This window comes from Podarcis cretensis, assembly GCF_951804945.1.
Source record: "Podarcis cretensis genome assembly, chromosome: 12".
In the NCBI taxonomy this organism is placed as follows: Eukaryota; Metazoa; Chordata; class Lepidosauria; order Squamata; family Lacertidae; genus Podarcis; species Podarcis cretensis.
In genome coordinates this window covers 8,090,567-8,106,463 of record NC_137181.1, presented here as the reverse complement: position 1 = coordinate 8,106,463, position 15,897 = coordinate 8,090,567, and the positions used below count along the sequence as shown (strand labels likewise).

The 15,897-nt window shown below is 47.4% G+C and overlaps 1 protein-coding gene across 1 annotated transcript in view; it reads left to right on the top strand.

The window, feature by feature from the left end:
• The first annotated feature begins 2,132 nt into the window (after nt 1–2,132).
• The window catches only part of GHRHR (growth hormone releasing hormone receptor), a 30,279-nt gene continuing 16,514 nt past the window's right edge, over nt 2,133–15,897 (top strand). The window contains exons 1-4 of the mRNA XM_079946983.1: nt 2,133–2,397; nt 7,337–7,439; nt 10,331–10,438; nt 12,014–12,111. Coding sequence (XP_079803109.1) covers nt 2,347–2,397; nt 7,337–7,439; nt 10,331–10,438; nt 12,014–12,111 — 360 coding nt within the window. The 5' untranslated portion in view covers nt 2,133–2,346. The remainder of the gene's footprint in view (nt 2,398–7,336; nt 7,440–10,330; nt 10,439–12,013; nt 12,112–15,897) is intronic.

Sequence of the window (15,897 nt, the reverse complement as noted above, 5' to 3'; positions counted from 1 at the left end):
CTCTTGTAAAGCAACCAGTTTCAAAGGCTTCCACTAGGGGAAAACAGTTTCTATTTATATAAATCCGTAATGTCCTCTTTTAAACACAGTTTCCAACAATCCAAAGTTAGTTTCAATTTTCAGTTACTTTTACTCCTTTTTAAAAGCAGCCAGAGACAATAGAAACAATGTATTTCTCTTATTTAGCTAGCTGTCAATGAACGTTCTAAACACTGTCAATAAGCATTCCAAAAGACGTCAGTCCTGCTAGCAGCCCGTTTCCAGAGTCAGAGCGGCAGTATTTTAGCTCTCTTCACTCTCTCCTGCAGGCATACTCAATCCACAACTTTCCCCCCTCTTCTCCTGCCTCCAAGGGGGGGGGTTAATGTTCTTTACCAGTGGAAATTTAGTCCTTTACAGTAGGCTTTCCAAGACTTCAGCTTGCAGCCTCATTGCTTCAGTCTATTTACAAAAGGGGAAGGCAGACTTCCTGTATTGAACCTCCCCGTTACGATGCCAAATCAAACTTTTTAAAAATCCAATTCTCCCGCTTCAGCTCTACTCACGGGTAATTACTTTAAGATCAAATTGTCCACAGGAAAAAGTCAGCGCTCTCCGGCAACAGCTATGCGGCTTCGCTCCGTGGAAGAAGCAGACGATTCGAAGCACCGTGCCGCTCACCCCACGTCACTCCGGACCCCCGAAACCGGGTTTCCCCGCGAGTAGGGGAGGCGCAAAAGGTGCCCGCTGAATCCCACGCTCACAGGCTTCTCCCGCCTGTGATTTTTTGCGGCCAGACCCAGATTCCCACGGGGCAAATTCCTCCCGATCAGAGGAATTCCGCCATTACCAGAGGCAGCAACCCGGAAGTCTCCAGACATTAATAACTTCCTGATACAGAGCTGCTTTCAGATGTTTTCTTAAAGTTGCATTGTTATTTTGACATTATCTGATAGGATGTGCCTACAGAGGGTGGTGAACACAGCACAAGATATTACGGGCCGTCCTGTGAATCCGCTGGATGAAATAGCCGAAGAACTTTGCCTCAGAAGAGTGAGAAAACTCTCAGGGATGATTCACACCCTGGCCGGCATTTTCTTGATCTCCTGCCCTCGGGCAGGAGATATAGAAGCATGATTAGTCTCACCAACAGTGTAAAGAACAGCTTCTATCCGTGGGCTGTTAGGCTGCTGAGTGAAAAGATAACAACAGGGCAACTGAGTTTCGGGTTTGGTGGGTGTGCGTCAGTAAACGAGGGGAATTAAGACAAAGAGAGCTGAGTGGGGGGTGCTCGTGTAATCTCACTGTGTACAAGTTGTACACGTGACAATAAAGTATTTCAATTTATTTATCTCCTTGACACCTGATGGGAAGATGTTCCCCAGGGGAAGGTGCCACCACCGAGATGGCCTCGTGCCTAATTCCTTGTAACCTCACTTCTCACAATGAGGGACTCACTTGAAGGCCCCCAGAGCTGGACCTCAGTGTCCAGGCTGAATGATGAGTGCGGAGATACTCCTTAGGATGGCAGGAGTTGTAGTCCTCAACCTCAATGATGACAGGAGGGCACCCAGGTTGGGAAGAGCCATGGCTCAATGACAGAGCACCAGCTTCACCTGCAGAAGGTCCCAGGTTCAAACCACAGCATCTTCAGGTAGCCCTGGGAATATCTGATATCTGAAACCCTGGAGTGCTGCTGTTAGTCAGTGCAGACACTACTGGGCTATATGGACCACTGTTGGCTTCCTATGTTCCAATGCCCAGGGATGTGAGACTGAGTCCAGAGACACAGCCTGATGCTCTCCCAATGTTGTTGGACTCCAACTTCCACCAGGCCCATCCAACATAGCCAATGGTCATGGATGATGGGAGTTGTAGTCCAAAGCATCAGCCCACAGTATCAGGTTGGGGAAATTTGCTTTCCTTCTCCCTTCACCCATAGCTCCAAACAATCCAGCTCCTTGCTTGGAACACCCACCTTCCCAATTAATATGTTTCCTGCATGTGGAAGTTGCATTGATTTGCATGAAAGCAGTCAACTTGAGCAGGTCTGCGTGCATCTTTTGTGTTGTCGCTGTTTGCGTTGCAGTTTTGAGGGACCTGCCGGCTCCCGTTGGCAGTAATTGGCAGAGTTCTCCGAATGCACACAGGTGGAAGGCAAATCAATCGTAGCCAGGAGAGTTGCTAATAATATTGAGTCTCTCTCTCTCTCTCTCTCTCTCTCCACCACTCCCCCTCCTCACTTCCACTACACATATTCACCGGTTCTGTTGGTCATTTGTGTGCTTCAGATCAGCAGCAGGCAGTAGGGAGGAGAGAGGCGAGAGGGATGCTCAGAAGTGGGGGTGCCTCTCTAACTCCTGCAACATGAACTCGGGAAATATATGGATCTTCTTCCTGCTAACTCTGCCGTCTCTTGTAAGTAAACAGTCCAAAAGTCTTGTTGTCGTTGTTCCCATGCATCTGTCCTCTTCTGCTCGGATCAGATCCCTGTTTGATATCGTATCAATCTTTCTTTTGGCATTGATTTGGCAAAACGTGCTCAGAGAAGGGCAGAGAAAGGTGCGCTAATGGGATTTCTTTTGACTGTCAAATTGCATCGCTTACCGGCGAATGTTTCCTGTGAACGCAAACTCTGACTTAGAGAGCTCCAGTTCTGTTTCTCAGAAGCACTAAGGATAAGAGGAATAAATGAGGAAATTTAAGGGCTGGTTCTGATACAATGATGGGACAGAGCTTGGGAAACATTGCGTGGGGACGTAGTGGCAACTCTGTGTGATCTGTTGGGTTTGTCACCTTGAGTATTGCTTAAAATGTCTTGCTGAGTGGTCCCGGCATCTACGGATAGGGCATGGAGATGCCCCAAACCCTGGACAGCTGCTACCAGTCAGTGTAGACAATTCAGAAAAGGGTGGATTGATGGTTTGGCCAAATTCCAGGCTGCCCTTCCAACTACATCACCCCTTCTGGTATTCTGCTAAAGGTCACTTGTCCATTATTTGAAATATAAATCAAGTAATCGGGGAAATGGCCAATCCTGTCTACAAAATCCACCTACGCTTTCCACTCTACCATCACCGTTTCCATCTGTGGCAAAGCAAATCTGGGAGAAAGAAATTCTCCAGTCAGATAGCCTGCAAAAACTCCAGATACAGGTTCTCCTAATTTCAGAGTGTTCCCAAGATTTGCAGCTGTGGATAAATTAAGGATTTAAGGGGAGGGTGTGTGTGATGGTTGTGAAAATATTCGCAGTGGCAAGTTGCCATTTAAAACCCACTGCCAAAGCTTGAGGTCTGACTTCATTCAGAGTGAGCCTCAGAGCTTTATTTCGGAAGCAAAATATGAAAGATGCCCAAGAGAGTCCCAAAGTTTCAGTTCAGCATATAAACTAAATGCTTAATTCATGTGATGCTTTTCTCAAGTGCTGGGACAATCCATGTTTCCAAAAAAATTGGCTCCCAGTTTGAATCTAGTGATTTTGCCTGAAGCTAGACTGAAGTGAGTCCTGATAACCCATCGCCTCCAAGCCCATCTGAAGTTGTCCCACCACCCCCATTGATGAGCAAATCCATTAAAAGGGGTGTTAGCCATTGTTACCAAACACCTCCAAATCCAGGGAGAACTTTTTGAGGGTTTACGCTCCCCACCCCCCAGTTAGTCATAGTGTTGGAACCCTCTGCTCTGGCTATACAGTGGTACCTTGGTTTAAGAACAGCTTAATTTATGAACAACTTGGATTAAGAATGCTGCAAACCCAGAATTAGGTGTTTTGGTTTGTGAACTTTGCCTTGGAAGCAGAACATCTTCCACTTCCTGTTCAGTGTGTTCCATTTGTAAATTGAGTACCCCACTGCCCTGGGAAAGTAAAGGTACCCCTGACCGTTAGGTCCACTTGCAGACAACTCTGGAGTTGCGGCGCTCATCTCACTTTAGTGGCCGAGGGAGCCACCGTTTGTCCACAGACAGCTTCGGGGTCATGTGGCCAGCATGACTAAGCCACTTCTGGAGAACCAGAGCAACGGACGGAAATGCCGTTTACCTTCCCACCAGAGTTGTACCTATTTATCTACTTGCACTTTGACGTGCTTTTGAACTGCTAGGTTGGCAGGAGCTGGGTCTGAGCAACAGGAGCTCACCCCATCGAGGGAATTTGAACCACTGACCTTCCGATCGGCAAGCTCTTGGCTCAGTGTTTTAGACCACAGTGCCACCCGCGTCCCTAAACCAAGGTACCACTGTATATTATTTAAACTTAACCATGCCAAGATTAAAGAAGAGAATGTTATGACATCTACTGTGTGGTTAACTCATTCAGCGCCCCACTGTATTTCAATTAATGTGCACATTTCAATGATTGTGTGCTGGCTAGAGTTTTGGACCAGGAAGATTTAGATTCATAAATCTCACTATCTCATCTGCACTACATTTTTAAAGAACTATAATCCCACTTTAAATCGTCACGGCTTCCCCCAAAGAATCCTCTAGTTTGTTAAAGGTGCTGGGAGTTGTTTAGAGACCCTTTCCCCTCTCACGGAACTACAGTTCCCAGAGTTCCCTGGGAAAAGGGAGTGGTTGTGAAATTCTCCCCATCCCTAATCTAAGGTAAAGGTAAAGGTACCCCTGCCCGTACGGGCCAGTCTTGACAGACTCTGGGGTTGTGCGCCCATCTCACTCAAGAGGCCAGGGGCCAGCGCTGTCCGGAGACACTTCCGGGTCACGTGGCCAGCGTGACAAAGCTGCATCTGGCGAGCCAGAGCCGCACACGGAAACGCCGTTTACCTTCCCGCTGGTAAGCGGTCCCTATTTATCTACTTGCACCCGGAGGTACTTTCGAACTGCTAGGTTGGCAGGCGCTGGGACCGAGCAGCGGGAGCGCACCCTGCCGCAGGGATTCGAACCGACGACCTTTCGATCAGCAAGTCCTAGGCGCTGAGGCTTTAACCCACAGCGCCACCTGCGTCCCCTAATCCCTAATCTAGGGGCACCCAAAAGGTTTAGTATAGCACAGGCTCCCCTCTTGGGACAGTGTGTGGAGAGGGGTGGGGGAGCAGACTCTTTATATGTTCTTACTAATTGAGAGGAGCGTGGCAAATAGAAGACTTGCAGTGGGTAAAGTATTTCCCATCTCCAGTCATGTATTTGGCTGGAGGCCTCTTCATTAATGAAGACGGCTGTGAATATGAATAGCGCATGCATTAGGGAGTCATTGCCTTCTGCACTCTTTGTGACCCGAAAAAAATATATGATCCAGAGATCTGCAAACTTTGCTGAATATTTATCCCGCTGGTGTGGAAATGAGCTGAGCAGCATCAGCCAAGCCACCTGTCAAGTAGGTCGATTTCACCGTGTTTTGATTGTTCTGGGTCTCATTCTCTCCCGCCCCTTAACGAGAAATCAATGGGTTGTAGCGGCAAGCCATGACTAGTCAAAATAATCAGGAGCAGAGGCCAAAAGGAAAGTTTGCAGCCATGTGCTGAATCCCAGATTGCAAGGGGAAAATAATAATAATAATAATAATAATAATAATAATAATAATAATAATAATAATTTATACCCTGCCCATCTGGCTGGGTTTCCCCAGCCACTCTGGACGGCTTCCCAAAAAATATTAAAAATACAATAAAACATCAAACATTAACAACTTCCCTAAAGAGGGCTTCCTTCAGATGTCTTCTAAAAGTCAGATAGTTGTTTATTTCCTTGACATCTGACAGGAGGGTGTTCCACAGGGTGGGTGCCACTACTGAAAAGGCCCTCTGCCTGGTTCCCTGTAACCTCATTTCTCGCAGGGAGGGAATTGCCAGAAAGCCCTCGGAGCTGGACCTCAGTGTCCGGGCTGAATGATGGGGGTGGAGATGCTCCATCAGCTATACTGGGCCAAGGCTGTTTAGGGGTTTATGGGTCAGCACCAACACTTTGTATTGTGCTCAGAAACATACTGGGAGCCAATGTAGGTCTTTCAGGACCGGTGTTATACAGTGGTACCTCGGGTTAAGAACTTAATTCGTTCTGGAGGTCCGTTCTTAACCAGAAACTGTTCTTAACTTAAAGCACCACTTTAGCTAATGGGGCCTCCGGCTGCCGCTGCATGATTTCTGTTCTCATCCTGAAGCAAAGTTCTTAACCCGAGGTACTATTTTTGGGTTAGCGGAGTCTGTAACCTGAAGTGTCTGTAACCCAAGGTACCACTGTATTGTCATCTGTAGATGCCCGGTACATACTATGCGTGGAGGGAGGAGAGCAGTCCCCACAGATGCTTGGGAGAGAAGCTGCACGCCTCGTGTGAGCAGTGTGTGTGTGTGTCTTTCAACAGCCCGCCAATCCCAGGCATGCAGGAGGGTGGAGCCGGCTGGCCGCCTCAGCTCCTGCAACAGAAAACCCTGTGGCGCTCCAATGAGCTGTGCTCTGCTCAGCAGTGACTGTCGGCTGGCCTGGCTCTTCAACCCTCAGATTCCAAATCTCTGCCCTGGACTTTCAGCCTGGCGCCCCTGAGAGCCCGGCGCCTGGGTGCCCCGCACCCCTAGTGCCTATGGGTAATCCGGCCCTGGCAGTTGGACTAGATGAGCCTCAGATTCCCTTCCAACTCTACAATTCTATGACAGTTTCCCCTTTTTCCAAGCACCAGATATACCCAATGTTGAGTCATTTATTCAGTAATAACTATTACATGTCACACCGTTTTCAACAACTGAATGATGATTGACGTAGTGAACTGATGTAGGATGTGCAAGGAAGAAGAGGGGAGGAATACATCACTCAAATGTTAATAGCATCACAAACAACAAAGGCTGCAATCCTCACCCTACTTCCCTGAGAGTAAGTCCCATTGTATCCAGTAGGAGGGGCATTTGAGTAGACATGGGCACTATCATACCATTTTAAACAGCCATAGGTCCCCTCCCAAAGAATCATGGGAACTGTAGTTTCCTAAGGATGCTGAGAGTTGTTAGGGGACTGTTATTTGCCTCACAGGGCTACAATGTCCAGAGTTACCGGGGAAGAGGGATTAGCCAATAGAACACTTTGGGAATTGTAGGTTTAGGAGGTGAATGGGATCTCCTAACAACTCTCACTGTCCTCTTTAACAAACTACAGTTCCCAGGTTTCTTTGCTGGGGGCAGCCATGATTATTTAAAGTGGTATCATAATCCTGCTTGGCAGGGGGTTGGACTCGATGGCCCTTGTGGTCTCTTCCAACTCTATGATTCTATGATTCTATGATTCTACTTTAGATGTATGGTGCAGATGGGACCGTGGTTAGGATTGTACTATAAGGAGGGGTTTTTTTGTGGGGGTGCAGAGAGGGAAAGAAGGTTAGGTTGTATCAATGGGCTTCTTATTTCTCCCCTGTTTCCAGGGTCTTGGAATGTCTCAAGCAGAATGCGAAGCTTTAACAGAATGGAAGAAAAACGAGAGTGAATGCCTCAAGGAGATTCGGCAGCACATGAATGAAACAGCAGGTACCTTAGAAGAAGAAGTGTTTGGATCTCTGGAGAGGCATTGGATATCTCAAGGTTGGGAAATTTCATGCCTTGGGACCCCAGACCTCCATTCTAGCTCTTGACACTCACCCCAAGCCATGCCCCTCACTACTTCTGCTTCACACCTTCCTTAAGTATCCTTTCTTTGGCTGAAACAACATGTCCTCAAACTCTGATCATGCCTTTCACTTGCAGGGATGGAGGGCAGAGAGGGGTGTGCAAGTAGCTCGCATGTATCTATTTTAGAAAGATGTAGTCAGCGTTAAGGGACGTGGGTGGCGCTGTGGGTTAAACCACAGAGCCTAGGGCTTGCCGATCAGAAGGTCGGCGGTTCGAATCCCTGCGATGGGGTGAGCTCCCGTTGCTTGGTCCCTGCAGCTGCCAACCTAGCAGTTCTAAAGCACAGAGTGCAAGTAGATGAATAGGTACCACTCCAGCAGGAAGGTAAACGGCGTTTCCGTGTGCTGCTCTGGTTCGCCAGAAGCGGCTTAGTCATGCTGGCCACATGACCCGGAAGCTGTACTCCGGCTCCCTCGGCCAATAAAGTGATATGAGCACTGCAACCCCAGAGTTGTCCACAACTGGATGTAATGGTCAGGGGTCTCTTTACCTAGTCAGCATTAAGGTGTTGGGTCACAGTTGTGTAGCCTGTGTTTTGCTTAGGTCCTGGAGCCTGTGTTACCTTCATTCACTTTGCAGTTTGGTTACTAACTTTCATTCAGTGTGGGAACACCCTTTAATATAGTTTGGGTGTTTCAAAGGGTCCAGAAAGAGGCTGCCTGGTTACTGGTTACTGGGCCAAAACAAACAAGATGAATTTTAACAGGGAGAAATGTAAAGTATTGCACTTGGGCAAAAAAAATGAGAGGCACAAATACAAGATGGGTGACACCTGGCTTGAGAGCAGTACATGTGAAAAGGATCTAGGAGTCTTGGTTGACCACAAACTTGACATGAGCCAACAGTGTGACGCGGCAGCTAAAAAAGCCAATGCAATTCTGGGCTGCATTAATAGGAGTATAGCATCTAGATCAAGGGAAGTAATAGTGCCACTGTATTCTGTTCTGGTCAGACCTCACCTGGAGTACTGTGTCCAGTTCTGGGCACCACAGTTCAAGAAGGACACTGAGAAACTGGAACGTGTCCAGAGGAGGGCAACCAAAATGGTCAAAGGCCTGGAAACGATGCCTTATGAAGAACGGCTAAGGGAGCTGGGCATGTTTAGCCTGGAGAAGAGGAGGTTAAGGGGTGATATGATAGCCATGTTCAAATATATAAAAGGATGTCACATAGAGGAGGGAGAAAGGTTGTTTTCTGCTGCTCCAGAGAAGCAATGGCTCCAAACTCCCAGAAAGAAGATTCCACCTAAACATTAGGAAGAACTTCCTGACAGTAAGAGCTGTTTGACAGTGGAATTTGCTGCCAAGGAGTGTGGTGGAGTCTCCTTCTTTGGAGGTCTTTAAGCAGAGGCTTGACAACCATATGTCAGGAGTGCTCTGATGGTGTTTCCTGCTTGGCAGGGGGTTGGACTCGATGGCCCTTGTGGTCTCTTCCAACTCTATGATTCTATGGTTGGGGTGAACTTTACACCAGTACATTACATCAGTCACACAAAATGTAAAGGTAGAGGCAGGATTTCATAAGGGAAATCCCAATGTCCATATTAGAGCAAACCCTTGATTTTAGGCCAGCCAAAATGCCACAAAATAGTGCACAAGCTTCCTAGTTCTGCAGAGTTCTCCATCAGGCTAGGTATTTAAAAACCCAAACATGAGAAAAAAAGGGGGGAAAGAGGAGGCCAGTATCCTGTTTTCACAGTGTGGCCAAACAGATTTTTGCTGGACTTGAGCACTGTCTCCTTATGCAGTTTCTAGCAGTATTCCAGTTGGTATTCAGAAGCAGAGCTGCCTCCAACCATGGAGACAAAGCAAAGCCGTCCTCGCTAGTAAAAATTGATAAGCTTATCCTCTGTGAATTTATCTAAACATCTTCAAAAGCCATCCAGCTTGGTGGCCATCACTGCCTCCCGAGAGAGATCGTTCCATAGTTTAACTATTTCTATAGTTTAACTTAAAAAGGGGAAATGGAAGAAAAGGCAGCTGGAGTCACTCTATCTAATGACGTCTGCATTTGACAAGTTCTAAGAAGGAATGTGGGAGCGGCTAGTAGACGTTCAAACAGAGCATTTCATGTGCTTGCAGGTTTCACCAAAACTCTCTGGGAAGAATTTCCCTAAACCTAAAGCATCTGAAAGTGTCTCATTTGAATGGCTCTTAGCTCCTCCCACATTCCCTCTTAAAGTCATACCTCGTGTTGCGTTTGCTGCAGGTTGAGCGTTTTCAGGTTGCGTCCTGCGGCGACCCGGAAGTACCGGAAAGGGTTACTTCTGGGCTTCGCTGCTCACGCATGCACAGACGCTCAAAATAATGTCATGTGCATGCGCAGAAGCGGCGAATTGCGACCCATGCATGCGCGGACGCGGGGTGCGTTCTGCTCAGATTGCGAACGGGCCTCTGTAACGGATCCCGTTCGCAACCAGAGGTACCACTGTATATGGACTGCTTAACTAATACCAAGAGCTTTTTCTCTCCCTCCACCCCTTGTGGTCCTGTCCCCACCGCCAACGTCTAGCCTGATAATAACTTCTGGGTCCTTGAAAGCATGCTATTTTGAGACATTTTGGTTGAGATGCCCTCCAATGGATTTAGGCATATTATAGCCATGATATTGAAGGAGTTCCAGAGGCTACAAATCATCCTCTGGGCTCAGTTGAAGGCACTGGGATAATCCTATTTGCTTTTGCATTCCCATTTCCAAGCATGGCGAAAAGATGTGAGATTTCAAAGTGCCTTTTCCCCTCCCTTTGCAAGGTTGCAAGAGAATATGGGACCAACTCCTGTGCTGGCCGGATACAAATGCTGGACAAACGCTCACCTTTACCTGCCCGGACATCCTTCTCCACTTCACAAAGCATCCAGGTGAGGGCACCTTAGCTTGCCATGACCCTCGTTATGTTGATTTGTTTCTAGGTACTGTTTACAACTGCACTTAACCCTTTGCATATTGTTACCTGAGGGATCTTTTTCGGTAATTCCCCCCAATGTTTCCAAGAACACAGTTTCCAGTGAAACTTCTGATTTTTCGCTGAAGTGACATACCGTATTTTTCGCTCCATAAGACACACCTTTTTCCTCCTAAAAAGTAAGGGGAAATGTCTGTTCATCTTATGGACTGAATGTGTGGTTGATCGCTGGCTCCCTTTCCAGCCCCTTGCCGCCTTGCCCAGGACTCCATTGTTGAATGTTCTGCAGATGGAGGCTGTTTGTTCCCCCAGCGACATGTGACTGGCTGGCTAGATTATCTGTCTGGAAACTGTAGAAACGGCTCTCTTTCCTTTCCTAAAGAAGCTGCAGAACTGTGAGTTGAACCCCACAAAATCAGGATTTTTTCCCTTTGCAAAGTAAGCTCATCAACTTTGAGCTGCTCCTCAAAAAGGGGGGTTTTCCCCTTTGCAAAAGAAGCTGCACAACTTTGAGCTGACCCCCAAAAAACAGGACTTTCCCCCTTTCCTCCTCTAAAAACTAGGTGTGTCTTATGGTCAGGTGTGTCTTATGGAGCAAAAAATACTGTAAATGGTAAGGGTGCCTCAAGTGTTGTAATGAGCAGCAGAGACCCACAGTTTGCAAGAGAACAAGACTCAGAAGAGGCAGCTTAGAACTGAGAGAATCCCATCTTACATTTTTCCCTCTCGGGTTGGCTCCCGTAAGCCTACTGGATTCCTACCAATCCAAATGGAAAGCTACACTGTACAAAAAGCTAAGAGGCTTGGGGTTTTCCCCACAGGCCCTGGTAGCTGTTGGTTATGAGAAAGCTAGAGCAATAATACGCCAACGAATTTGGGATGTGGAACTGCAATGCCACATGAGTGAGATGAACAAACACCCAGCAATAAAAGATAGCGGGAGAGGGCTCATCTCAGCAATATATTTGTAAAAACTACAAATACCTGAATAGAGATGGTTGTTTGCCCTCGCTAAATTCAACGTGCTGCCATCTGCTTTATTGATTCGAGGGTAAACCATACGCAGAACGAGTCTGCCCCTGTGGCTTGATGGAGGTAGAAACTGTCTCTCATGTCTTGTTACGCGGTCATTTCTATGGGGATATACGCTTGGCACTTATCATCCCTGCTATACAAAAATCTCCAAATGGGTCCGAACTTCAATGTCTAAAATCCCTGGTAGAGGACAAGGATCCAGAGATCATGCTAAGGATGGCCAAATTCTGTGCGACTGCCATAAAACTGTGCTACCATAATGACTAAGGCCTCAAATGACAATTTTAGGTTATATTTTAGTGATTAAGATTTAACTTATATATTTTTAACTGCTGCTATATCTGTATTGTTCCTGTTATACCCAACTGCAAATTCAGATGTATCCCTATCGTGTTTTATGACTTCCTTGATATTGTATGTGAGCTGGAACTGGTCTGTGACCAAAATAATAAATTCATCTTACATTTCTGACTTCTTGCCCCCTTGTTGTTCACAGGCTCAGTGAAAAGAAGCTGCACAGCTCAGGGTTGGACTGAACCATTTCCTCCCTATTCCACAGCATGTCCAGTGGAAGATGAGGTTACTCTTTATGAGGTGGGTAAAGCTGAATAAGTACCTCAGAATGATACTCTCTGGTATTTGGGAGGCAGGGGGAAGGCTAGGGGAAGGGGGCAACTTCTACAGGAGATCAATGCTTCCTGCAATTAGGCAGAGCATGATGGATGGCAAGGAATGGTGCCTCAAAAAGTTGGCATTGAATTAACTCTGCAGTTCGAGTTTCTTTGCTGATAAGGGATCTCTGTGCTGGCCCTGGGGGTAACCCGTGAAACATGGTCCAGGACCAGAACAGAATCCAGAGGTTCCACTAGGAGTCAGTCAGACAGGGCCAAGGCAGGACACGAGGCAGGAAACCAGGCAAGGGCAGGTACAGGATCTTAGGCAGGATCTAACATACAGCAATGTTGCTCCTGCAACCTGGGGCGGGGTCCGACAGCCTTTTATCTTTGTTGGGGTAGCGGCTGGTCCTGATCCCCCGGCGACCCACCTCCCTGTTTCGCCCAAAGGCGAGCACTCCTCCTGCGAGTACTCAGGTCTCTCCTTCTCTCAGACCTCAGTCTCTGCAGCTCGGGAGATGTCTTTGGGTTACTAGACCCAGGGGCTGCCTCAGCGTCTCCTGACCCAACTGGTAGTGGAGCAGCTGTAAGTGATGGCCCAGCTGGAGGTAATCCCTGCATCTGGAGCTAGGGCAGGCTCAGGCCCCTGACTCGGCCCAGCTGGTGTTTGTTGCAGGGGAACCTGTGCAGACTGGGACTCTTCAGGATCAGGCCCCAGACTTGGTTCAGATGATGCCTGAGGCAAAGGATGCAGTGCAGACTGAGTCTCCTCTGGTTCCGAGTCCGAGCCCGAGTCCCAGGCCATCACAATATCTTGGACTGGCACACCTTTCAAGTCAGGGAAGGACTCTTCCTCCTACTATTTGGGTACCACACTTAACATGTTTCTTTGTTGTTGTTTAGTTGTCTTAGTCATGTTCGACTCTCCGTGACCCCGTGAACCAGTGCGTGCCTTGGAAACTCTCACTTTCTTCTCAAAGCTTCTCCTTATTTATGTCCATGGAGTTTTCTTGGCAAAATACTGGAGTGGTTTGCCAGTTCCTTCTCCAGGTGGATCACATTTAGTCTAAACTCTCAGCTATGACCTGCCAGTCTTGGGTGGCCCTGCAAGGCATAGCTCATAGTGTCTTGGAGTTATCCAAACCCCTTCGCCATGACAAGGCAGTGATCCATGAAGGGGAACGTATTTCTTACATCCCCCCATTTCTTCCAAGAAATTCAGAATAGGGTTTGGTGAGTGTGATCATTTCCTGTTTCTCTCCTTTCAAATCTCAGGTTCTGTTCTGCACATTTCCACACCCGTATGTGATTTATTTTCATCAAAACGGGTCAGATTTTAGTGTCACTTTCTAATATACACTTTTGTCTTTCAAAACAATTTTCCATAACGTGATGATTTTGTGTGTGTTGTATGCGTTCTTGTACACAGTACTTGGCAGGAGAACGACATTCCAAAATTCCAAGAAAAGTAAATTTTGAAGGATGGGTGAATTTTGGTCCACATATTGCTTTTGGAAGTGTGGATTTGGTCAATTCTGACTTTAACGTGAACTGAATTAAAATTATCCCCTAGTTCAGGGTGGTGTACGTGACAGAGAGAGGGAAAGAGGGAAGGAGAGAGAGAGAGAGAGAGAGAGAAATTGGCTTAGGTTCACAGTTGAGTGTGACTCTGAAGCTCTTCCAATGCTGTTGGACTTTAACTCCCATCATCCCTGACTACTGGGCATGCCAGCTAGGCCTGTTGAGAGCCAAAGTACAAGTACATATGGAGGTCCATAAGTCCCCTCTCCTGATCTAGCCAGTACACTGCTTTGGCATTAAATTGCTACCATTTAAAAGGGGTGCTTAGTTTGGCTTCTGACTCAAGAGTCTAGAATGGCGCCATCCTGCCTTCTCCCTAACCCAGGCCTCTGGTCTAAGTCCCCAACATATTCTGAGGAGCCCTATAAGGGCTACTACTCAGATTCAGCACCACTGGTGTCAGGGAATGGGCGGACAGCTCCCTGCTCTGCTCTGTTGTAAACATCAAAGGCCTTGCTGGTGTGAACCATTCCCAGCTCTACCAGCCTCAAGTCTGTGGGTATGTTGTGGATAGTAGGAGAGGATATATTGATTAAATATTATCCTTCCTCACTCACGCTAGTGAGCTAGTAGCAGAGCACATTCCCTGTACATTGCAGGAAGCTTGTTGGTAGATTCGTTAGAATCTCTTGAGTTAAGCAATCCAGTCTGGTTTGTCCAGATTGGATTTGTTCCTAGTAAATTCCCCTTTAAGGTAAAGGGATCCCTGACCATTAGGTCCAGTCGCGGACGACTCTGGGGTTGTGGTGCTCATCTTGCTTTATTGGCTGAGGGAGCCGACATACAGCTTCCAGGTCATGTGGCCAGCATTATCAAGCTGCTTCTGGTGAACCAGAGCAGCACATGGAAATGCCATTTACCTTCCTGCAGGAGAGGTACCTATTTATCTACTTGCACTTGACGTGCTTTCAAACTGCTAGGTGGATGGGAGCAGGGACTGAGCAACGGGAGCTCACCCTGTCACAGGGATTCGAACTGCCGACCTTCCAATCAGGAAGCCCTAGGCTCTGTGGTTTAACCCACAGTGCCACCCACATCCCTTAAACTTTCCCTTTCCCTTTAACTCCTTTAACTCCCTTTAACTCCCTCTTTAAAACAATAATGACACAACAGTCTTCTTTTAAAAGTAATAAGAAGTTTACTTACATTCAGTTCACAGCATGACCCCTGAAGGCAGGCCTTAGTTTGTAGTTACAGAAGAGAGTGTGGCTTCGTCCCATGTGGTGAATGAGCCCATGTGCTGCTGGCTGAGAGCCAGCAGACAGCATAAGAGCACCAGGAAGAGTCAAGAGAGAGAAGGGAGAAGGGAAGATGGCTGTGTGACTGGCCCTTTTGTAGGGTCTGCCAGGGTCACGCCCACCTACCTGGTCACACACAGGAGGAGGATGCTCCAGACCAGGTGAGACAGGAAGTCCTCCTGGCTGGAGCAACACTCCCCTGTGTGTCCACTCTGGGCAAACAGGAAATTTTGTATTTGACTGCTCCAGTGGTGTTACATCCCACAAAGTCTGGGCTACTTCCTTGGTTTTGTACCAGGGTTGGGAAGCTGTTGCCATCCAGATATTGCAGGTTTTCTCATCCTTGACCGTCTTCCACATGAGCTGGGGTTAGTGTGACACCTGGAGGGCCACAGGTTTCCCCAGCCATGTTTTATATTTTTGTTGAACAAAGCACCATATGTTTCCTGTCCTGTGGAAGACTGGTCTTCATGCTTTTTTAATCTGCCAATCTCCTGCTTTTCTTTGGGCCACTCCTACACATTTGCTCCAAACTAATAGTGGCAGAGCTCTGTTTGGAAAGGAAAGCCTTGTTGCCTAGCAACCCTCTTGGGGACCCCCTGGCGCTTGCTAATGCTGAGACGGTTGGCTCCAAGGCTTCTAAGTTATGAGCTCAGTGGTGTTCCTGCCTCCTCTGAGGTTTCGAAGACTAAAAAACTATCTCTAATAATTGGTATTTCCGAAGCAGGCTGCAGGGAGGGATGTTGAGGTTCAAAACCGTTTGGTTGTTCAGTGTAGAGCACACGATGTTTCTGAAGATTTGTTGGAATCTATACCTGAAGAATTTCAGGAGCTTATGCTTGCTTGTCCCAGATTGTTCATTTGTTTATAGCATGAGAATTGTGGGTTCTAGCCCCACGTTGGGCAAAAGATTTCTGCATTGCAGGGAGTTTGATTTGATGACCCTC